Source organism: Camelus dromedarius, chromosome 19 (assembly GCF_036321535.1).
Source record: "Camelus dromedarius isolate mCamDro1 chromosome 19, mCamDro1.pat, whole genome shotgun sequence".
NCBI classification, from domain to species: domain Eukaryota; kingdom Metazoa; phylum Chordata; class Mammalia; order Artiodactyla; family Camelidae; genus Camelus; species Camelus dromedarius.
In genome coordinates this window covers 39,108,072-39,133,934 of record NC_087454.1, presented here as the reverse complement: position 1 = coordinate 39,133,934, position 25,863 = coordinate 39,108,072, and the positions used below count along the sequence as shown (strand labels likewise).

General features: G+C 36.6%; 1 protein-coding gene across 4 annotated transcripts in view; it reads right to left on the bottom strand.

Annotated features, from left to right (window-relative positions):
- KHDRBS2 (KH RNA binding domain containing, signal transduction associated 2) overlaps window positions 1-25,863 on the bottom strand; it is a 522,708-nt gene that overhangs the window by 23,645 nt on the left and 473,200 nt on the right. For all 4 annotated transcript variants that reach the window (XR_010376930.1, XR_010376929.1, XM_031434467.2 and 1 more), the window contains exon 8: window positions 11,946-12,004. Coding sequence is in view for 2 of the 4 variants with exons in the window: in XM_031434467.2 (XP_031290327.1) it covers window positions 11,946-12,004 (59 nt within the window). In the remaining 2 variants the exon portion in view is untranslated. The remainder of the gene's footprint in view (window positions 1-11,945; window positions 12,005-25,863) is intronic.

The window sequence follows — 25,863 nt, the reverse complement described above, 5'->3', positions numbered from 1 at the left end:
AATACAGGTTTCAAGTTTTCCCAGGAGATGGAAGTCCTGGAGCATTCTCGGATGCTGAGTGTTCCTGGGAGGTTCTGCAAAACAGCAGAACAACTGCGGGCAGGGAAGTGTGGTAAAAACTCCCTCACTGACTTGGCTTTACTAGACTTCTATCTAAAGCTCCAGGGTAGCAAACTGATGGACTGAAACCTTACATTTCCTGACCGTGAACCAGCATTAAAATGGGGAGTGACAGATTCACTGCTGTGTCCCGAGCGCCTGGAGAAGATGCAGTGCCTGGTCGATGGCATGAACTGATGGTTAAATGTGGGAACTGCGAGGCAGAAAGAGCTTCCAATGACAGCCTTAAAAACACTAACAACTGAGTTGAAGAATTTCAACGTTAATTTTATAAACTCCCTAACTAGAAATCTTCTATATTTGTTATAGTCAGACTTCTGACTCAAGATGGTTATTAGTTAGCTAAGCACTGAAAAAATTTCACTACTGAATTCAATGGAACGATCATAGAGGCACCCTATTATAAAAAGTGTAAAAACTTTTGGTTTTATTGCATAGAAATGTGCTCTTTTATAATTCTCTGTTGGTGTGTGAGTTAATACTATGCTCTTTCCTCCTTGCTGAAGCCCAGGAAATTGGGAAATTCTGTTAGTCTACCATAAATGCAACCAGAAAGGCAGCTGAAACGAATTCCTGCTCAGGCAAAGGGAGTGTTAAATTTTCTAAGATGCCTTACTGTTAGCAGAGGAAATCAAGGATTTCTTTCACTTAATTCAGATCTTGGGCCCATTGTTTACACGTTCTCAATGACAGTGGTGAATCGAGATCAGGAAAATATTTTTTCTATTTGTGCTAAATTTCCTTGGTCTTTATTTTTCCTAATGCCAGAATGTTTACGTATAGCCACACATTTGCAGTCACCACATTACGATACAAGCCAGCTTCTCTCAGTCCAGTTATAGTCTTTGGATTTGGACTGGAGAACGCTGACCCAATGAATGGTTCTTTTTCTTTGTCATCATATAGTGTGTCATTGAGCTTTGTATGGTCAGCCAATGTCCTCACTGCTCGCTGGAAGCTCTTAGATTACTTCAGAGATAGAAGTGATTCTTAGAAACCCAAAGGAATTCTAACTTTAGTCCACCATGTAACCTTGCACATGGAAAAAACCAAACATAGGAAGAGACAATTCATTTTTAAGTCCTCATGATGAGAATTCTCTAAAATTTGAAATTATAAAGAGCCAGGAATGGACTTAGAATTTTTCCATCTGCTTGGGGTTCTACTATTCAGCAGGGAAAGTGGAATTAAAATATGTTAGGACTTCATACAAATTCTGGAGTCCTGGCCAAGTGTGTCTATTCCCATGAGGGATGTCATTAAAAAAAAAATCATTGTAGACAGTATAATTCAGAGATCATTTTTTCTTTTTACTTTTGGAAAATGATAAAGGAAGTCAGACACTCTCAATATTAGGATCTTGTTGTCTGAGAAGCACTAAGTAGACTATATGTGTATGTGAAATAAGTACAATACTCCTTAGAGAAGGTGCAGGGTTTGAAATCACCAGGATGGTTTACAGACTTGTGGATTTTAAAAAAGCATATGAAGATGTGAAAAATAGAGCTCAAGTGACTTGACCAAATTCCCACCATTTCTGAGCTTCCAAATTTAGATTTCAATGTACCATACAGTATATGAAATAGGAAGGAAAAGGGGCAAAAAAAGCATTCATTAGATAAAATTTTCTTGTTTTCGCTTTACTAAAGATCTCCTGTATGTGAGTCATTGTCCTAAGCCCTGCATACGAGGGGGATAGTTTAAGGAGCCTTAAGGAGATGACAGGACCAAACTAACATGAAACTTCATAGATTACGACACCATGTAATTACTATTTGAAGAAAATGCTGAAGAAAGCCTAGAGGAGGGAGCTACTGAACTCCATCATTCAGAGAACTTGGATGGATTGAATTCTCACATTTAATCATTTCAAAGAAATAAACTTCTGAGCAAATATACAGCATAACTAAGAATTCAGATACTGCTTAACCTATTTAAAAGAACTCACTTTCTTTAAAGACTTCCTTGTATAATTATTTTGTATCATCTGGCCTGGTTTTTAAACTGGATTCCAAGATCTATGACAGGAAAGACTGTCTATGGTTGCCTTCAGGTAGTAAAGGCACCATAAATCTTCATTAAGTACCATGTAAATAAATGGCGTTACTAGCTCAGAAGGAATTTTAAAATCAATTATGCAAAATAAATGAAACAGGACTTTCAGAAACACATGGTTAGCAATTAGGTTATAGTGGTCTTTTGAAATATATTTTTATTGAAGTATAGTCACTTTACAATGTTGTGTCAATTTCTGGTGTACAGCACAGGGCTTCAGTCCTACAGGAACATACACATATTTGTTTTCATATTCTTTATCACCGTAGGTTACTACAAGATATTGAATACGGTTCCCTGTGCTAGTGTTTTGGATATTTGAAATAGATCATTATTTCTTTAAAAACTTATTCCATATCTGGTTTTGTAAACTCAGATTGATTTTTGTTTTTCACTCAGTTGAATGAAGTTTTACAGAACGCCAAACAGTGCATCTCCATTACATGCTAATAAGCATCACTGAGAAACGTTTACTTTGATAAAGGGGCGTAAATTACACAGGTAATCCCTCTTGTGCACTGAACGTTACTCCACTGACTTAAGCAGCTTCTGCATCTCAAATATTCTGCTCTCGGCCGAATCAGGACTATTACGTGGTGTGTATTTCTCAATGTGATCTCATTCCTGCCAGGGAACTAGGAACTGTGGGGCACATTCAGAGCACAAAAGAAAAATCTGGATGATTTTTAACACTGCAAAAAGGTGTTCTCTGATAAACACTGAGGTTGGACAAAAAACAGGAAGCACAGGAACAGGGCACCAATTTATGAAAAGTCGGCATTTTTTACGTACCTGGAAAGTAAACCTTTAATGTCTGTCTTTCCAGAAGTAGGTTAACATGACACCTTGAGAGTAAATTAACTTTAGAGGACAGTTCAGAAGGGACACAGGGTATCATAACATTACTGAGGGCATAGTTCTTACGCTCACGCTTTGCCAGTAACACAGCTACTTGTTTGTATTTCTGAGATCTGAAAAAGAACCTCAGATTTTTTTTTTTTAAATACGCTAAAACAAAAAAGGACAGCTCTTGCTTTTTTTTGAGCACACTGTAAAAGAATACGCAAAAAACACAACAAAGGTGAGAAACCTAAATTAATCTCTGTTATTACAAGCCGCTAGTGTCTTTGGTTTGCCAATCCTGTGAGAGCGTCGCAACAGGCTGATGAAAGTTCACACCGGCTCTGAGACACTCAGCTTGTTGGTCCCAGTGAGGTTTCTTATCTTTTAGAGGAATACCATTCCATTTAAAAGCACCTTTCGAATATCTGAGTACATGTTGTTTTATAGCTATTTATTCCCCAAGGGAATATGTTAGGTTACTTGTTTTGTAGTTGCTGTAACTCATTATAATAACACCATCCATTTTCTTCATTTAATTTTTTTTAAGTTAGAACCAGCTTTTATTTATTTATTTACTTATTTACTTATTTATTTAAAGAATTATTTTTAAATTTTTTCCCCTTTATAAGTGTTTTTTATCCATATATAGTCAGTTTGCAATGCTGTGTCAATTTCTGGTGTACAGCACAGGGCTTCAGTCCTACAGGAACATACACATATATTCGTTTTCATATTCTTTTTTGCCATAAGCTACTACAAGATACTGAATATAGTTCCCTGTGCTACACAGTATAGCTTGTTTATTTTATATATATTTAATTTTTGAATACTTATTTAAAAAATGAAGATGGCTGCACTCCATCACAACTTGTAGGGGTCAATCACAGTGCTAGGCATTTTATGTATATTATTAACAAATACAATTTTCTTGCAAAATAGGTCCTGATATCTTCCTTTAAGAAGACTTATATTACTCCCTTTTGATTATATAATAATTGGTGATCCCAACAACGAATGATTAGCTAAATGAATGAGATTGCAGTTTTAATTTCATTAACAAAAATGCATGCTGCTCAAATTGAATTTTGCTACTGTGCAAATCTAGGTATTAATTCATCCAAAGTGGAAGGCAGGATTAGCTGATCTGCTCTGAGCATTTAAAAATATTACGGAATATTGGAACCTAATGGCTGAACCATTGCATCCACATAATTTGTATCATTATTATACGTAATTGCAGAGTTGTGGTTTTAAGCGGCAGAGGGTAAAACAGAACAGAATTGAAGGAGACATATGAATGGCCAGCATCTCTCTTCAAAGATGAACATAATGAATTACTTTCCAAGAAGAGTAAACTTTCAGTTCACCATCAGTTAAGTTCTCAGGAAATTCAGGCAGCTTCTGGGAAGCAATTACAGCTTCTATCACTTTTGAAATTTTAATTAGATGCCCCCTGTCAGAGACAAGCAACACTTGGGATAACCCATTTAGAGGACAAAAAGGACTTCACTCCATTTCCAAACTTAGAGTTTTATGATGCACACGGCAGGTACTCCATAATTATGTATTGAATAAATTAATTGTTTTTACATGTTTTGCATCTTCATTTTGTACCCAAAAAGAAGCCACAGGTTTCTCTCAGGTGGGTATCTTTACTTTGAATGGAAGTCCCAGGAGTCCTATAGCCAGGCCTGCATTTGAGTTCTGGGTCTGCCTCTCCCTTGTTGAAAGACCTCTTTGCAAGTCAGCAAGTCCTTTCATCTACATACTGATGACACATTTTGATTGTCACAAACTATTCTGAGCTTCGGACACCCACACTTCACTGCCTGTGAGACATTTCAGGGGTCTCAAGGTCAGCTTTCCCCCCCCCAAACTAAACACATCTTTTTTCTCCATGCTACTTAAACTCTTTCTAAATTTCCCACTTTAGTGAATATTGTTATTGCCTACAACTTATCCAGTCACTCATCAGAAACCCTTGGCATCTTCTCAATTTTGCTCATTAGATCTAAACAATCTTTTCTTCCTTAATATGTATTTAACTCATCCATTTCTTTCCATCTCCATCAACCCTATTCCATGGCAAGCCATTGTCATCTTTGTCCAGAGTACTCAGCTACCTTCTTATTTTTTGTGTCCTTCCATGATTTTAAGCACATATACATATATATGTTCAATACAAAAAGACATCTATTATAAGACACCAATAATTACAATCATATTTCAACTGACATTGTGTTTCAGTTCCCACTGAGTCATTCAATAAATTATGACACCTTTGATAGATGAAGTGTAGCAGTTATTTCAGAACAATGTATCTTAGTCTTTTTTTTAAATCCATGTACTATTTTAATAAATATAAAAATCTTCCCTGGTAATTCTGCGAAGATACACTAGAGTAGCGTATCTCCTGGATATATGTTTTTCTAGTTGGTGTATTTCCATGTTGGGAAGAAAATGTTTTCCCAGCTTTTTATTTTGTACTCTGCACTTTGTGTTTTTTAAAAACAATTCCTTTTTTGTACATTCTAAATACAAATCTATATCATATTGAATGTATTTTTTGCACATGATCAGTTGACCCTAAGATTCTGACAATAAATCACTCAACTTTCCCCTCCTCCTCATTTCAAATGATTGTACCATTAACTCAGCAGAAAATTAAGTAATAAAAGAACTTTCCTATGACTTGTTTTATTGGTGTAACAAGAGAGTTGTTAGATGCATGTGGATTGTAATTCTCTGTGGACTTTGGTTGGGTGAGTTTTAGACAAAAATCAAGTTTGAGATTTAACTGTTCAACACGCTTGTTCAAAAAGAGACTAAATTTGTTCAAAAAGGGACATTTTACTTTCCATTATTTAAACTTATAAATTAAAAAGTAAATGTAAAATGACAGATTCTATAACACAGTGTTTGCTTATAAAATACCCAGTGTTTTGAAAATATGTTGCCTTCAAGAATGCAGACAGTGGACACGTTTCGACCTTTCATATTAAGATCGTGGGCCACTTTTTGCCATGTATCCTTCTAAAATTTATTCTCAATCTTAGCTTCCAGTAGGACCACCCAGGAAACTTATAAACTGATGCCCAGTTCTCATCCCCAAAGAATGTGATAGAGCTGATCCAGGATAGCAATTGGATACTGGTATTTTTTTCAGAATTCACCAGGTGATTCGAAAATGTATAATTAATGTTAAAAATCTCTGATCTAAAATACTGAAAAGCAGGTTCCAGTGTTGCCGAAAACTGTTGCATTCAGGACTACATGATTCAAAACAAAATTTAAACCCGTTGCATTCAGGACTACATGATTCAAAACAAAATTTAAACCACTGTTAATACATCTAACTTCAAATGAGCAAGGCAAGAATGAAGTAGTGGTTGTCTGCTCTTTTTGGCTGTTTCTTGACGAAGCAACATAGTCTGCATTTATTACCAAGACTAGTTGGATTAGATGTCCATCCCACTGTAACCTCTGAAACAGTTGGGAACAGAAAATCAGCTACTTCTTAAGTTAATTTTACAACTGGATTTTAAAACACTTTAGGAGCACAATTTCTTTAGTCCTCCTTTCAGTTAAAAATAAAGTTTTGAAATCTATATTAAAACTTAAATTGAATAAATCACAGTGGTATTTTTCTCAATATCTCTCAATAACAACTTCAATATTAATAAATCCTACGAGAAGTGTTTTGTATAACATTATTTTTTAAAAATGACTATAAATTTCTGCCCACCTTAAGAAAACTAATCTTCATTTGTAACATCAATTTCCTCAAATTTCTACGTCTGTTTACTATTGCAAATGGCTCATCTCTACGCTTGAATCGCGTGGTGGCGTGATTACCGGGTAGCTTCATTTTCCTTTGCTGTTTTCACAGATTAATCAAGACAGAGCTTATATTCACACTGGGGAAATAATCGTTCCATCTCCTCAACAAAATGAGTGTGTTTGTGTTCTGCAATCAGCTTGAAGTGAGGCACTCGTATGTTCCCAAGTTGGGCACAAAAATTCTTACTGCTTTCATTCATTTCAAGACATTATATTAATGTTACCTTCCTTGCTTCCACACAGCTGTCATCTAAAATGCCACTGCAGAACAGACCCATAATTAGCTCTTCAGTTTGTACTTTAAATATGTTTTAATAAGCAGCTCTCTTCTCTGAGTAGAGAATATTGCTGTCCATTCTTAGCTGTCAGTCTCAGAATTTAGAGGGTGTTTCTTATGTGAAGCATTGCTCAGACAGGCTGATCTATGCACTGTATTTAAAATGCACCCTTACTGAATTATGAGCTATTCACATTTATCCAAAAACAATTATAATGATTCTGATAGATTAGGAAATATTTTAAAAACACAAAAACTAATTTGGAATTCCTGTAAATCAAATATTTACGTTCCAAAAATAAATTCAAGTTATCAGAAATGTAACAATTAAAAATTAATTTAATAATAATGACAACAATGAACCATTTAATAAATATTAATACATTAAATAATATATGTAGATTATTATATTTTATATATTAAATATAATTATATCATATTTCATACTGGTATTTATTTTAAATATTTAATAGTTAAATTTTTATATTTATTGCAAGAAAAATAGTTTAATATTTTATATTAAGTGTATGAAAATATCTTGAATAATTTAATTGCAATGAAGCCCAGAGGACACATGATATTCACTGAAGTCAATGCATTTGTTACTTCAACATGAATTTGGGCCCAAAAGAGACAAACACGATTTCAATATGGTGATACACGAAGCCACAATGTGTAAAGATTCCGAGTGAAAGGTCACACTGAATGACTGGAGTTTACTTCTAGTGGTTTATTTCAAACCATTTCTGGAATCCAGAATGAGAGACTCTGGGTATCTGTGCCTTTTGAATGCAGGACCCAGTTGCCCCAGAGAGCATTTCTTGTTCCTCTGTCAATACCTCTGTTTCCCCGCAGGTGCTTCCTCCCACCTGAGCAGAGGAGAAGTGTCTGGGCAACTTACTGTGAGTCTCCTCACATTCTGCCCAAGTCTGGGTGCTGCCAGTGGTCTGAGAATGGAAGCTGCTCATTTTATACTAACACAGATCTGTATCCTGGATACAGCCAAAATGTAACAGAGAGGAGTCAGTAATTCAGAATATAAGTGGATAAGCAGTGAGATGCAAGATTTACGTTTTGGAGTAAATGTTACTGATTTAAAAGATCGTGCACAGTTCATTAAAGGTGAGCTATAAATGGATACTTGTTGATATACTAGGTAACATGTGAGTTATGGAAAATTAATTTAAAAAAAGTCAGTCTATAATTGACGTAAGTAGGTCCTCAAATCCCTGCTCCATGTGCAGACTTAAAAGTTATCATCTGCCCCTTTGGAGGTGACAGGATAAGCATATGAGCAAGAAGACTGAACTCAAAGCTCCCTTTGCACAATCACCTAATACCAAAATCTGACTGCACACGATGCATGTTAATATAATTAGGCATCAAAGCTGCGATGCTGAGCTCTTACTAGGTCTCATCATCTGACTTTGTCCTTTTTGTCCTTTTTCTATGGTCTGGATCGGATATGGGGACATGAGCACATTTAAATCTCATGACCATATGGAGTGGCATGCAGGCAGTTTCCTTACTTCCTGGTTATACAAAAAGTTATACTAATTATGTAGATTTGGTTCATTATAATGGCACATATGAAAATGTATTAAGTTCTGCATTTTGTCAAGGTATTATCTTAATGATTATGAACTGAAAAAAAAAAAAAAAACCCTTGATCTTATGATGGGGAAATCTTAAAGGAATTTTTATAAATCAGTCTATGTGTGTTCTCTTTTCAAATAAATTATGTATCATGATGGATTTAAAAATTGGTAAAATATAAAATAAAGTAAAGAGTAAATAAATATGGGAGTATAATTTAAATTTCCATCTTTTATAACCTAAATTTTCTGCAGTGTGTGTGTATTTTTAGAGTAAAAAATGTTATTTTTAAGTTTAATCATACCTATGTAGCTACTTAGATTCTAAACACCTGTGGTAAAAAAAATTCTAAAATATATAATTAATTTCACATGTACATCATTTAAAACATAGGTGTTTTTATTTGTAGCAATATGGATGGACCTAGAGATTGTCATACTAACTGAAGTCAGAAAGGAGAAGACAAATATCATACGCCATCACTTATATGTGGACTCTAAAATATGACACAAATGAACTTATTTACGAAGCAGAAACTGACTCACAAACATAGAAAACAAACTTGATGCTTACCAAATGGGAAAGAGGGTGAAGGGATAAATTAGGAGTTTGGGATTAGCTGATACAAACTATTGTCTAAACCAGATAAACAACAAGGTCCCACTGTATAGCACAGGGAATTACATTCAATACCCTGTAATAAGCCACAGAGGAAAAGAATGTGTAATATATGTGTGTAACTGACTCACTTGACTGCACACCAGAAACTAACACAATGCTGTCAATCAACTATACTTCAATTAAAAAGACATAAATGACTTTGTGCTTTTGTTCAGGGTTCCCCGACCTCATTCTGTGGCCCAGTGTGTAGCAGAGATGGGTCACAGTGAGCAGAGAGGATAAGGAGGTGATGGAATGGCCCTGGGCTGCTGGAATCCTGGCTTATGAGCAAGCCCCTTCCTCAGCTCCACTGTTTCCTATGAGAGCTGCCCATGATGAAAGGTTGCAATGTGTTGGTTGGATTTATTTGCCTCTGTTCCTGGAATGTCATTTCCTGACCTCAGCAAAAGAAGTAAATAAATCCTGTCCTGAATACTCACCCTCTGACATGAAAATCAAACAGCACTTCCCAAATCAGAACGCATTGACAGGTGACTTACCAACATTTTCAAGCAAAGAGGAAAACACCTTAAATGTGAACTGTATTTTGAACTAACTCTTGATCAATAAAGTCAGAAAATGGCAAAAGATCCTAATAGCCAAAGAAAAAGTCAAGACCCTAAAGCAAAGTCTATGTTTAGGCCTACATGTGCCTAATCTTTCAATCTTAAGAATATGGCCAATGTGGCTGAAATTTTAGATAATGAAATAGAAGAAAAGTTATTATGAAAAATTCCTGCCTAATGTCTTTCTTACTCTGTCCAGACAGTCAAACCACTTTCTGCATTTTCCTCATTACTTTATTAAAAATAATTGATCAGCTGCTTTCTGTGTGCAGAGAATAGCCTGTTGGTAAATTATGATTTGACCCAGAATGGAATCCAGTGCGTAAGAGCAGGTGTTGCTTCTACAGTTACAGATGCTATTTGTCTCTAGCCTTGGCTGCAGAAAAAGAGTTGAACAACCAAGAAAGAGCAGAGCAAGACCCACAGGTCACAGAGGTGAGCCCAGCTCTCCTGATCAGCGCTCCCGCCTCTCGCTTAGAAGGTCTCAAAAAGTAATGGCTTGTATTCACATACTTTGCCCTATGGTCTTGCTTACATGGTATTAACATTTAAAAAATATAAACACCTGAGCGCGAGAAATCTCATACCCTGTTCCCAACTATGCAGTCGGATTTCATCAAATTCATCCCTGCCACTGATTTCGGTGTACGTAATTCTAAAAAGTAAATCTCATGGGGGATTTTCCCTCAAATGTGTGTGCCATGTGTAAAAAACAATGACTGCATTTTGTGTTGGAATAAAGTCAATGGACTAAAGTCAATGGAATAAAAATTCCATTTTAAAAAAAGTGGCTTATAAGTAATAATGTCTTCCCATCAGAATGTAAGTCGCAAGAGATGGTTCACTGCAGTGTCTTTAGGACTGAGAACAATGGCTTACATGTGTTAGACGTTAAATAAATATTTGTTACATGAGTAATGGTCTCTGCGTCACATGGTTTACAGCCTGACACAACCTTCTATATGTAGGAATACTTGTCTAAACAGAAGACAGTAGGAACCAGGGGTGCTGGATTGTGCACAGCGTCGTATTCCTAGACCCTGACAAACCCTTTGTGCACAAAGGACAAATGTGCATTTTCATTATAAAATGGAGATAAAAGTTCTTAATATTTCAATGTTACATAAAGAAATAAGAAAACATATGTAAGTCATCAGCTTATGGATGGCTGTCACTGTGGTGGTGGCTTATTTTTATATTTTAACTTCTGAACTCAGCTTTATGATGGTCACCCAGGGAAGTGAGTTGTCCCCATAAAGAGGAACAGAGTGGCCTTGGTATTATTTTCTTAAAAATCCAGGACTGAATAAATTTAAACGAGGGTTATTTTTTCAAGGCAGTCAACTGGTGATGCTGCATACGTTTTAAGGAACCAGAATCTGCCCTCCTAAGGGAATTACTGTCTTGATATATCATAAGGCATTCAATACATCTTACTGAATTGAAGTACAATTAATTTTAAGTAGTTTTTAAATTAAACAATGTAATTTTGAAGTTTATTTTGTAGACTGACGTACTTGTTAATGATGAATTCTTATGCATCAATTATCTGGCATTTTCAGGAACTACACACACTATAAAAATAACTTGAAAGCTACAATTTCTGCCCTTAAATTTTTAAAAATCTTTTCATTGTATGTTATTCTGATGATTTTTGTAATAGCAGGAAAGACACAATTGTTGTCGACTCAATGAGTCAGACCATGGACACGGTGAATCATATAAGAAAGACACTATTCAGAATGTTTACTGTTGCTGTTGCAAATGATCTATGATTGTGATTAATTGCTTTTGAAATTTTGGTCAAAATTGATCTGTCCAATTTTCTGGCACCGGCTCTGTATGTCAAATCTCACCCTAGAATTACATACATCAACGTAGCCTGGACTGCTGTAAAAACAGGGGGGAGCAAGACGGAAGTAATTTCTGAGTTGTCAGTGACTGATGGATGTTCTGGTTTCACAGTTTTAGTAAAGAAAAGGTCTTACCATAGCTGGCATAGGCATCCTCGCTTACTCCATGACCATAGTCATAGTACTCAGGCACACTGCAATAGATTTAGACAGCAATCAATGTTACGATATTCAGGAGGAATCAACCCAAAAAACTCAAATGGAATTTGAAAGCAAAATGTGTGTTAAGAATTTGAAAGCAAAATGTGTGTTAAGCTCATAATCCCAAGAATCTCTAGGCATAAAACACATCCTATAGAAATTTTCAGTGAGAGAAATACATGTTATTGACAAAGAGCGCTGTGATTTTCTCATACCAGCTCAGCACTTCCTTATTTCTATCCTCCAATTATGTAAATCAAATTTCCTCTGAAACACAAGTCTAATACTTCAAGAGGAGAGTTATAAAAGGTCTATTTCCAAGAAAAAGTGCTACATAAGATGACAGTCTGGTCAGCTGTGTGTGGTGTTTAATGCTGTTACCTTAAGAAATATACATCAATTTCGTCTTCACCTCCAAACACTGAAATGATGTTTATAGTCCCCTTCAACCCTTCCACAGTATGTCCATGCACTTCTCAAATATATACACTATTTCTTTTCTCTTAATGTCATATAATTAAAAAAAACCACTATACAAAAGGTGGAAATTATTTTACTTTAGCTTAGTATTTGGAAAAATTATGCATATTTTAATTTTACTTAGGGAATCTATGAATATTTGTAATACAATATATTTTTCATTCAAGTAAACTTCATTTAAAGTCCTCTGCCTGAATCTTAATTTATAAATTTATATATGTATATATTTATAAATTATATAAAGGTTATTCATTTCTTTTAAGTATATAAAAGTGTGGCAAGAAAATGGCTTAATATCAAGTGCCAAATTGTGTAGGGGTGAGGGTGGGTGACAGATGCCAAAGGGTTAGGCTGGAAGGAAGACAGAAAGCCTCAGAATTATTTAAAAATATTTGGTTGTTATTATCCCTCAAAGCAATCCCATAGGTCTTATTATGTCAAATACTTGAGATTTCATTGATATTAAGGAAAGAGACGCAAAAAAGAAAACGAAAGTTTAAACATTAGAGATGAAAAGACAGATGGAGAGAAGTTTGGTCATCTGTATCTTTCTGGGAGGTGGCTGATTATGCATTAACTCAATTTTACTGTAAAGTAGCAGGAAGAAAAAAAAGATTCCCTAGTCTTTATTGCCCAGGATATTCATATACAAACTCTCTAGGAAGAATATATGGTGATAAGTTTTCTCTCCATCCTTCTAATGCCTTGAGATTGTAGAAGTCTAAGGCCATTGGCTGGTGGCTGGATGTTTATCTCTTCTGTCACATACTTATCTTGATAGAAATGGTGCACCTCAATTGAGAGCCCTCACGTATGTGTAGCAAAGTCCTGAGAGCTGTCACCTTGATTTCCTGAATGTTCAAGAAGTGGCAGTCGTGAGATTGTGATTTAACAAGCATGTTCCCATGTATCAGGATGAAGAGAAAATGAGGGCATTGAGGCTGCTCCCTTCCTCCTAACCAGCAATCTTTCCACGAGTAACCCTGCTTACGTGTCCCAGTGCGTGCTGTGTGAAGACCAGTAGCACCAAACATTATCTAGTGACATCACTCTGTTTCTGATGGGATTTCAATTTTAATTTTAATTGATGAATTAATGTGGAATCTAAAAAAAAAAAAAAAGGGCACAAATGAACTACTTCTTTGTAACTTAGATGACTGATTTCTTGAATATGTGCAAGCATATCTGATTGTCCTTTGTGATTGGATTACTGCATTCTGTTGATTTGTATTTTGCGGTTGGCTTTATTCCTTTGGTAACTGTAAGTTTGAAAAAGCTGAAACTCTAACCTGTTCTTAGAAACAATGAACAGTACGTATATGTTAATTTCAAAAATGACTTAACCATGAAAATAAAGGGTGAATGGGCGGAAAATGAAATAAACCTGAGTTTGCATTATCCACTATAGTTTAGTATATGTTATTGCTTGCTCTTAAGAATATTATCAGCAGCTTCCAAAAGAAAATAATTGTTTGTGGAGCTGCTTTATTTTTTAATTATTAAAAAGTATGTTTCAAAAGTTTTAAGAAAATGGATTTTCATAAGCAAAAGAAAATACATGTGAAATATGTGGCATTAAATATATAAAGAAATTAGAATAAGGAAACAATAAGGATAACTAAGGAGATCTATATTAAAGTAATTCCCAAATTAGTTTATATAGAGAATATTTTCTGGTTATTGTGAATCAAGGAACAGTCTCCGTTGAGAGGAGATGTAAAAAAAATTGAGCAATTTACCAATACTTTCAGTTTTATGTATAATATCTCAGCACTGAGAAATTTGAAAGGAAGAATTAAGAAATCTTAAATCAATCTAGACACTGCTTTAAGAGTTGGCTAAAATTGCTAAATAAGTAACAGTGATTTATTTAAAGAAGGGTTTTCTGCAATAAATCAAAATTTTCATATTTGATTCCATTATAATAGGGCAGGTGATATGTACAATTCATGATCCATTTGGGAATCTAGCCATTGCGTGACGTTTATTGATGACACCAGTATTTCCTACTTCACAGAGAAAATTTCTCCAATTTGGAATTAATAAAAAACTAAGAACTATGATAACTCAAGAAATGTCTAATTTAACATTTTTCCATATATGTAAGTTATATAAAAATATTTATTATGACAATAGTTAATAATTTTGCCAAAATAAAAAGGAAGAAATATACATTTAAAATATTTTAATTGATGAAGCTAAGAGAAGGAAAACTAAATTGCAGTGAGAGAGACCATGACAAAGCAGCTGAGTTATTCTCTACTATAAATAATACAGACCCACTAAGAGGGAAGTTTAACTTTCAGAACTCTAAAAAGGGGAGACTGAAACATATAAGACATTTGTAAAAGAATGGATCATGCAAAATAATGGAAGAATAATGGAGAATAATCATCCTGGACTCCACCAGAGTCCATACCTCTGCTAATCCAAACATTACTTCTCATTTCTTCCCTAAGAAAATATTTTACGTGGACAAATGGCCACACAGTGAGTGGAATACACTTGCCAGCCTGCCTTGCAGCTAGATGTGTCTTGTGACTGTGTCAGGAAAGGTGGGATGTGCACAGAAGTGAGGGATGTCAACCTCAAGTTCGTTTCCAAGTTGAGAACAAGCTCCTCGTCTTGGGCTTGTGCACCATCCCCTCCTCAGATGGTAGAATGCACTCAAAGCGATGATCTGCCACCTACCATGCAAATGAGATAATGACTTAGGAAGTCATGTACAGCAATATGGAAGGAACTTGTCTCAAAATGATCACACTGGAGCAGACTTCCTCTAGATCACTGCCTCCCTCAGGGGTTGTTATCCAGAAAATAAAAAATCATCTTTTCTCTTTTTTGAGCCACTAATTTTTGAATCTCTGTTACAATGATTTAGTCAAATATAAAAATCAATATATAGAAGTGTACAACTGCCATTACAATCCCAAAATTTGGGCTATTACCTCAGTGGGAGGGTGGAAAGTGTAAGGGAAAAAAAAAAATGGGAAGGCCCGAATGGCAAGCTACAAATCCATGTGCATTTCAGCACTGTGGGAAACAGCTGGACAAAGCCCAGTGGTTGGTAATCCCTGATGCTTTTTAAAAGGTTGGCAAAAGTTATGAGCTCAAGTAAGAATCAGTGGTGAAGCTGGGATTTGAACCTTGATGTATCTGATGATGCAACTCTTGGGGACAACTTATAACTCATCTAGTCCATTCCATGTATTTCAATAATCATCAACTTTATCTACATAATCTTAGACAAAAAGATGCTAAATAAATCACTTAACATCATTATGACCCTGAGCTAAGTGTGATTAGGAAGATCAGGTGAGCTGTGAGCACATTTACCTATCTTCCTCCTTCTCAGAAGATTCCCAAATACTATCAACAAGGACCTAAACCAAGCACATGAAATTCTCAACACCCTCTTCATTCCCTCCTCAATTATTTCCTCTTCTAAGAAGTCTTCTCAGGTCCCCTCTAATGTATTCCCACAATGCTATTTACCTCTCACGTATTGCACTGTCATTTTTTGCAATTTGACTTTTACATGTGCTATTATTCAATTGTCTGTCTTCCCAATTAATATAGTTCCCATGAGGTCAGGGCTATTTGGACCATCATGTATTTACAGGGAGGAACCCAGTGCCTGACACATAGTAAATGCTTTAGAAATGTTGGCCAAATGACTGTGGAAAACAGTATGGAGATTCCTCAAAAGACTAGGAATAGACTTACCATGTGACCCAGGAATCCTGCTCCTGGGCATATATCCAGAGGGAACCCTACTTCAGAATGACACCTGCACCCCAATGTTCATAGCAGCACTATTTACAATAGCCAAGACATGGAAACAGCCTAAATGTCCATGGACAGATGACTGGATAAAGAAGATGTGGTATATGTACACGATGGAATACTATTCAGCCATAAAAATGACAACATAACTCCATTTGCAGCAACATGGATGTCCCTGGAGAATGTTATTCTAAGTGAAGTAAGCCAGAAATAGAAAGAAAAATACCATATGAGATCACTCATATGTGGAACCTAAAAATAAAAAAAAAAGAAAAGAAAAATGAACATGAATACAAAACAGGAACGGACTCATAGACATAGAATACAAACTTGTGTTTGCCAGAGGGGAGGAGGGTGGGAAGGGATAGACTGGGAATTTGAAATTTGTAGATACTGACAGGCATATGAAGAATAGATAAACAAGATTATACTGTATAGCACAGGGAAATATATACAAGATCTTGTGGTAGCTCGCTGTTAAAGGGAATGTGACAATGAATATATGTATGTTCATGTATAACTGAAAAATTTTGCTCTACACTGGAAATTGACACAACATTGTAAATTGACTACAACTCAAAAAAAAAAAAAAATGTTGGCCAAATGAATGCACTGAGGTCTTGGAACTGATGAGCTTTATGTTCATTCCAGTTTAAACAGCCACCTTCTAACCTGTAGGCATCATCCAATAATCCATTGCATTGATTACCACTCATCACTGCCTGTGTACGCACACCTGAAATCCCTTTTCTATTTGAAGAACCAAATGCTACTTTATTCCACAGAGCCCTTAGCATTCAGTTCTATTTAGATCAAGGTCTCCAGTTTCCTTGACCAATTTCCTTGATCCTTCTACGACATAACTATAATTACAGTTAACCTTCTAACTATATTTAAAAAAAAACCTAAAGGTTTTTAAAGGTTTGTATCAGGAAAAGTAGATTTGGTGTTTACTTAGAAACCTTCTATGTAACAAAAATAAAAGATTCTGCTCACCTACAAAAGAATAGGACACGGGTTAGGGGACTTAGAAGCTTTTCAACTCTAGACATGTTACGGAAGGCAAGTTTGTGTGCCCCACGCCCCCGTGAGGCCAAATAAACCAAAACATCGGAGTTTCAAGCAGAGAAAGGTTTACTGCAGGGCCAAGCAAGGAAGACGAGGTGGCTCATGACCAAGAAAACCCCAAATTCCCCGAAGGGTTTCAGCAAAGCATATTTAAAGGCCAGGTAAGGGAGGGGGGCCGCAGGGTGCATGATCAGCTCGTGCACAGTCCTCTGATGGGTTGATGCAGAGGTGACAGGGAGGTCAATATTATTACCCCCAGGCGCCAGGGGGTCTGGGAGCCACATGCTCTTGATCGTCAAGTAGTTAATGTCTTCTTCTGGATGGTGGGTTTTAGCATCTGAAAAACTCAAGAAATATACCTGAGATACTACTATTTGGGTCCTTCAGGGGGGAGCTGCAGCAGAGGGCATGGGGGAGGGGTCTGACCCCAGAAGCCCCCACAGGGGTTTGAACTATCTGCTCAGTTACAGGTAGTCTGAGCCTTGGATTTTAAAGTAGAGAGATTTTGAGTTGTTTATTCTTCTTTTTAACATCTCATGGGACTGAAGGTCAAAAACCTCTGCCTTCTATTTACCTAGAAAATTTGCAACTGGATGAAATCATTCACTCAATATTTACTGAGCACCAGTACTATTCTGGGGATATAAAAAAGGAGAAGTTACACGACCATATTTCTTAGATGTGTTGGAATAATAAATATAAGTATTACAAGGAAGTATCCATAGATGAATGCTGTGGATATTTTCAACCTACTTTCTCTCTATTTATCCAGTAAAATTTATTGAGAACCTATTATGTGCCAGATAGTATTCTAAGTGCTAAGTAATACAGTAGTGAACAAAATAAACAAAGATGCCAGCCCTCAGGGAGTTCAGAAGTAAAGTATAGGCTAAGTTAAAGAGTTTTAAGTGTCAAGGAGAAAAGACTAGAGCTGGAAGATGAACATCCAATGTTGGGATAAGGGGTACAATTTATAGTTAAAGTAGTCAAAAAGGCTTTACCGATGAATCGATACTGACAGACACCTGACAGAGATAAAGGAGAAAGCCTCGGAAATTTAGGGAAGGAGCATTCCAGATAAAAGGAAGACGTAAAGACCACGAGGCTGAGGTGTGCTTGGGGCATCTGAGGAATGGTGACGCGCCAGTGTGTCAGGGCGAGGTGAGTTTCAGGAGATGAGGCTGGGAGCAGGGCTCAAGGGACATGGATGTTTTTCCATGTCCACCCCTGGGGTCCTCCCCAAGGCTGTCTCCTGAGCTCACTTCCTCGGTCTCTGCCTTCTTCACTTTCACTGTCACATCCATCCCCAGGACTTTACTGATCACAAACTCCGTAACATCTATAAGGAAATTGCTAGTATAAGAGCAAGAATTGTTTGAATCCCACATTAATATCAAATTAGCACGACTGCTTCAAAGTATTCCTTGTAATATTGTAAAGGTTAACATGTACATTTTCATCCCAATATTAAAAGCTAATTATTTAATTAAAATGTAAAATAACACAGTGATTTAGAGAAGGCATTATTTGAAAGCAACCAAATGTGATTGAATTTTGATAGCATAAATGAGAGGGGGTCTCTGAATCCACTGTCATGGTTAATACTGTAAGTAAATTGAAGTGAGGGCTTGTAATATTTATCAGGCTGCTACCAACAGTTTTCAAAAGCTTATAAATGAAATACTCTGAATTATTAGAACAGATGGATATAAAACATGTTTAATACACCCAGTCATAAGGCAAAAGGAAGCATAGGAAAGAAAACATATACCATATGTAACTGCTAATTATGAGTGAAAATTGTTAATCTCATATTTTTAGAATTAAAATCACAGGCACCAATATCACTGGAATTAATAAGAGATTCAAATGTGAAAAGCGTATAGCTTATATCATTAGCCACCATTATGTGTACATATTTTACACATTTCATTTTTCATTCAAGAATTTTTCCATTTAGAAATTGGCCTTTATTCTGAGGACAACAGGAGAATTAAAACACACAAGGTAACCTCTCTGATACTAGACAACAGTGTTCTCACATAGGACAATTTTCTTTGTTGAGAATTCACTATCACTGCACTCAAACTATTGGTAAATAAGAAGTTGGGATAAATATAAACCATAGCAAACCCTTAAACTCTTTTGCACAACTTTTATTTCATGCATTTCTAGTACAGAAATAATTAAAGTAGATTTTAAAATAAAATTCAATATATTTTTATTTGAAAATTGAAATATGCTGATCATTTTGTATGTGTGCTCAAAAATATTAAATAAAATATGTTCCTTTTTGTGTGTATGTGTTTTGGCTAAAAGGCAAATACCTTTTTCTGCATTCTAATATCTGTGCTTTTCATAGAGTTCTAACACAGGGAAAAAGCAATGCTTTACATACTATATTTCTGAAGTATCTCTGAGATTCCATCAAGATTCCATAAAGCTTTAAAGCATCTTTGAAATTTATACTGTATTAGTTGGTTACTTATTTATTCATTTCATTCAACCTGCAATGTTACACAGGAGGCACTGTGTTATAGAGCAGCCACGTTTGTGTATAAATAAAACACAAAATTTGTGTTCTGAAATTAACCAATAAACTAAATAAATTAGACATTGATGTATGGAGAGATAGGAAACACAGCAAAGCTCTATATTTGTTTTTCTGGCCAGTTTGTTTTGAGAAAGTCAAAGCTGTAAGTATCCCACACAGAGGTAACTCTTATTACAAGACAGAAAAAAATCTACCATCTCAAAAGTATAGAACACTGAGTGTCCACTCTCCAGCCCATTTGGAGGGAAATCAGTATGCCTTGTGAAAAGTGATACACAGAATTTAGAAAAAAATATATATCTGAACTTCAAATTGAGAGTGGCTGTTTTTCATTTTTATTGAGTGTGTCATCTAGAACAAATCATTTAATCTCTTTGAAAAAGGTTTTTTTTTACCTTTAATATGGCAAAAATGATACCGTGGGTATTAAGAAGAACCTGTGACAGCCCTGTGATAAGTGCCTGGTACATAGCAGGCACTCAGTAAGTATTAATAATGGTGATCATCCAATCAATGAAGGCGTATACATAAAGCGCCTCTTCTCCATATTCATAAACATTACAGTGCTGAAAGGGGTTTCATCTTCTTGAAATATGCTGAAACATGAAATAACCATATATACCCTCATAAGTTTCAGTTGACGGTATTTTATGTTCACAGGATGAAATATAGGATGATTATTCATGAGGGAAGTGACATATTTGTTCTGCTCATAGATTTAGGATGAAGACAAATGATCTACATAAGGCATCTGGTGTAGAATTATGATCAGCTTTGCAATGATCCCCTTTATAGAAAATGGATCTTTTGAGGGTGCAACCTTATGCCCCAAATGAGAGAGGAATTTAGATATGCTTTTGTTTTTCAGAATCAGTGCTTTGTATAAATTTCTGCAAATGGTCTTTTTTATAGACACTCTCAAATCATTTTTTTCTAGTTCAGCTTGTATTTTCTGCTTACTTTGACCCTCTATTACATGAATGAGGGGTGAGCAATTTTGTAACAAAACATTAATCTTCTGTGTTATCATGCGGAATTACCATTAGACCATAGTAATTATTTTCCATAAATAAGAACTTCACTGGCTGGTTAATTAGGTTCAGTGGTACATGACATTAATAAATGAACTGTTACCTGCTTTTGGTCCAAACACACAGAAGCTATTGAACCCTAGCTTGAAATGGACATAATTTTGACTGTCTATACATAATTTCTTTGGTTGAGTCATAATTTATGAGTACCAGTAAGATTTCAGTCCTGTAAAAATCAGCATAATTTCTATTTATTTCCATCCTTTAATCTAGTTGACTTTGGATTCATTGGCGCAAGTTGCACTATGGTTACGTATTAATGATGATTTATATTCTTCTCCATTCAAATCACAAGTGAAATCTTGCCTGCTTTGTGTAATGTTCCAGGGCAACCTGTTAGTTATTAAATGGATATTTTCATGCACAAGACTTTGGAAATGGAAATAAATAAGAGTCTGGGGAAAGAATATATGAATTGATAACAATTGATTCTATTTCTGTAAGTCTTTTCTTTATGTGTGGAAACAAGGTCACATTTATCCAGAAACTCTAAGCAGACAATGTAAGTAAGGGGCTGTCTTCAAGCACTACCAGTGTGGCATGCTTTGAACTGAACTGTAATTATGTATTTTCATGTCTTCCTTTTTTCTAATCCTTAGACTGTGAGTGGTAATTCCTTAGCACTGGCCCTTTTCCATCTGTGTTCTAGTGATCTACCCAGCCTCTTCTCAGTTACTCCCTGTTACCACACCCAACACCCTGACATGGTGGAGTATCTCCCCAAGTCAAAATCTTTTCAAGGCCCCCTGCCCCCGACCGTGGTTGTCCTGTCTAGAGGAAACCCCCCCTACCTCTTCACCGAATGAGGGAGTCATCCTCTTCCTGGGAGCCAGGTCAATGGTCAGTGTCTTATTAGAGCTTTACCCAACCTCGCAGGCAAGCTGTCGGCCCTTCCCGCTTGCCTTGTGCAAGACCTTGCTCACGTCTTCATGTAGAACAGCTCATTGGGCCAGAACTCCTTTTTAACACTCTGTTTCTCCAGCACCATGGTTCTTAATATCCAGTGTACACAAGCATCAGAACGATGCTGTGCTTAAAAGATGCAGCATGAGCACTTCAGAGCTCCTTTCTTCATGCCCTGAGTCAGCTGGCCTCAGCAGGGGCCCAGAAACCTGTAATTTCACTTGCAGGTGTTTTTGGTGCAGAAGCCCAGGGTCATACTTTTTTTTTTTTTTTAAACAAACCTACACTAATTGTGAATAAGTCAAAGTGTGAGCTGTGTGTTATTTGTTTTGAATATATAGGCCCAGAAGAGTGATGGGGAATGAAAGTTTGTTGAGAAAAAGAATGAGCAGCTTTAAAATACCACCTAATTTCTTTGTGAATTATTTGTAAGGTGCCTGATGGTACAGCCATGGAGGTTCGTGGCTACGTCTACAACTGTTCGTATGGAGTCTTAATTAATGGCCAATGTCAACTTAAAGGGTGCTACTGAACTTTGTCCTTGGCGCTGTATGTTTTCCAGAATTAAAAAAAAAAAAAGATTGGGTAAAGAAATATAAGAGGTGCTAGGAAGGATAACTAATATGCTGGTTTTAAGAATTAGCATTCCAAAAAGCAGCTCCAAATCAGCCACAGAAGGCTAAACGCAAGGTCAACAGTCACAGAGATCAATGTCCATTTCTGTGTTTGGGTTAAAGAAAATCAATTCCAAAGATGCAGGGTGGCATTAGAACTGGCTCAACAGCAGTTCATTTAGAAAGAACCTAGGTTTTCAGTTGAAAACAAATTCAATTAGACCCAGAAATGTGACAGAGCCACTTAGGGAAACCAGATGGCCGGACGATGGTGACAGGCTTTGCAGCTAGAAGCATAAGCTGTAATGATGTCATTTCTTTGTACCAGCCTACTGTCAACGGATAAAATGTCACCTCAGGTTACTGTGCCACACTATAAAAGGAAAACCTGGACAACTGGAAGGTTTTCTAGCAGAGAAACTAGGGTATCTGGTGAAATGGAGACCATGACACACTGAGAACAGCTGTGGAAACCATGCCTGTGTTGTGGGGATCGCCCTGGATGCGGTCACTGGTACAATGCTGTTGCCTGACAAGCAATCACAAAGTACTAGCTTCACACAAAAGCAGTTATTTTTTCAGTTCACATGTTTTGCCTTGGCTGGAGGTTTGCTGATCTAGGCTGGGCTTGCTGGGGGCTCTGCTCCAAGCTGTGTGTAGAGCTGGGCTCTGCATGTGTTCATTCTGGAGCTCAGACTAAGGGCACGGCAGTTACTTGGGGAAGCTGTTCTATGGCGATGACAAGAGGGCAGTTGGAAACACACAGTCCCTTAAGGTCTATGCTTACAAGTGTCATTATCCTATTAGTCAAAGCAAGATACATGACAGTAAAGAATCAGGTAAATATACTTTGCCACTTTTTAAAGATGGGCTGAAAAACAACACAGCAAAGGGTGTGAACACAGGAGGGGTGAAGAATTGTAGTCAAGAACTCACTCTACTACACACTGGATTGGATATTGGCAGAGGAACATTATCTTCATAAAGAAAGTTTGAAATATGGAAGAAAGCTAGATTCATTATGTGTATCTTCACAAAGCCAATTAGTGATCAATGTATATAAATGGAGATTACGGGATAGGAGACACTCAGTTTAAGAGTTTCCTAATAAGATGAAATGTTTAAAAAAGGTAAGAGCAAAGGGAAGCGATATGGCTTTAGTACAAGTGCCCAGGTCTTTGGATTTGGACAGGAATCAGTTCAAAGTTTGGACCTTTTGCCTATAAAATCCAGGCAAGCTAAACAGTCTGTCTTAGCTTTTTTTATTTGCAATGAGAGGATAGAACTATCTACCTCATTCAATATTTTTGAAGTACTTAATATAGGCGTCTGCACACAGCAACTGCTCTGTATTGTGGATATTATTATTATTATTAAAGTCTTACCACCTTTAGAAATGGTCAAGTGTTCCTTACCTAGCCCTTCAGACTCCTCCCTTGCCTCCTTCCCACATCTCCTATAATTCAAAATTACTAAATATTATACAATGCAAGAATACAAGTCCACAATTACTTACACCTGAATTCCAAATCCAAGTATTTTGATGTCAGTTTTGTTTTCTTTGAGTGTATGAAACCATCAGGTAACAAAATTCTGACCTAAAATGCTAAGAAGCCATTTGTAACTATTTTACATCTCGCTTAGTTTAGTTATTCATACCTTTTAACAATAATATTAGTATATACTTTTGGCCTAGCTGCCACTGGGGGTGAAATGGAACACACAGCACAAGAATCTTACTGCCTTTCTGGAATACTAACAGTGCTCAGTATGAAACACCTGGCCCACAGCACTGTAAGGACAGGAGGGTGAACTTGTACTTGGACGTGCCAGACTGTCATGATCTACTTCCAGCGCTTGGGAAACTGCAAGCCCTTAATAAATACGAACTTAATGAAATGGTAAAATACGACGTTGATAATATTATAAAAGGAAATCTAATTATGAAAAATGAATAATATCTATATCTTAACTCTATTTCCCGTGCGTCTGAGATAAACTGTATACCCTTTCCTGAAGCACTCCCAGGACAAGGGTGCCTTGTTTTTGGTGTCTGACCCTCCAGCTTAAAGATCACAAAGATCCGTGTTTTCCTTCTTGAGGACGGTGTTACAAGAAAATTATCTTCCTTCCTTCATTGTTAGTGTGCAAGTGCAAAGAAGCAAGACCTGGAGGGTTTTTTGTTGTTGTTGTTGTTGTTGTTGTTGTTTGTGTGCAAATTGACTAGGAAACCAAAGAAAGCAATGAAAGGATAGAAAGGTTTTTCAGGAAAGGGATGAAATAGAAACTAATGGAGAACTTACTGAGTGTAAATGGCCAAATCAGCCTGAGGCAGAAAAAAAAAATACCATAATTTTCTCCAAAGATGAATTCAGTTTTACTAATTTCGAGATTGGATGCCAACCTCAAATTTTACTCAAATGCCATTCTTTTCTCGTTTCTACATGTGGCGTCCGTCCAGGCTTTCCCGTTCCCTGTCTGTCAGCTAAACGCCCTGCCGCTCCCAACGGTTTTATAATGCGATTCACCTGAAGGCCATGTGACTCTTCACTAATGAATCATATTTTCATTTCTTTATCTTTGCTCATGAAGCTGCCCTTGCTGCCTGGCTAAATTTTATTTAGGCAGTTAAATGGCAGCTTGGCATCAGTTCTTAGAAGACTTTTGGTACTTTCTCTTAGCCCTTCACTTAGATGGCCTCCTACGTACCCGCGAACCTTCTAGCATAGTAGTCATCACGTGCTGTGCATCTATTTCCATATCTGTCTTCTCTAATCGCCTCCAAATAGACCATGGTTGGATTTTAGGACATCCTTCAACACACCATACAGTGCCCTCCAATGCCATTCTGAAGGACTCCTTGTCACTGTGCCCTTGGAAGCACTTTCTGGATATGATTTCTTCTCTATCTTGATTATTTTGCATAGAGCAGTTTTAGGAAACATGTCAGTGGCTACATAACACTAGTCTCTTAAGTGTTTCATTAAAAAAAATTAGTTGCCAGGGTGTAAAAATCAGAGTATTACACTGAACAGCTGCTGTCTCAAGGTTTATTTTCCAAAAATGGCCACAGTAAAATAAAAATTTTCATCCTTTACCCAAGCCAGTCCCCATTATATGGTGACATCTAATATCCCTTCTCTGAAATCTGGTCGGACTTGTGACTTGGTTGTAACTAACAGAATGAGGCTAAGTTATAAAAGGCAATGTGATGTCTAGTTTGTTCTTTGGGATCCTCACAGCTGGTGCTCCGAGCTGCCATGCTGTGAGGAGCCCTAAGCAACGTGGAGAGCACTGCACATGAGTGCTCCAACAGCAGCCCCAAGATGTCAGCTGACATTTAGCATCAGCTATTA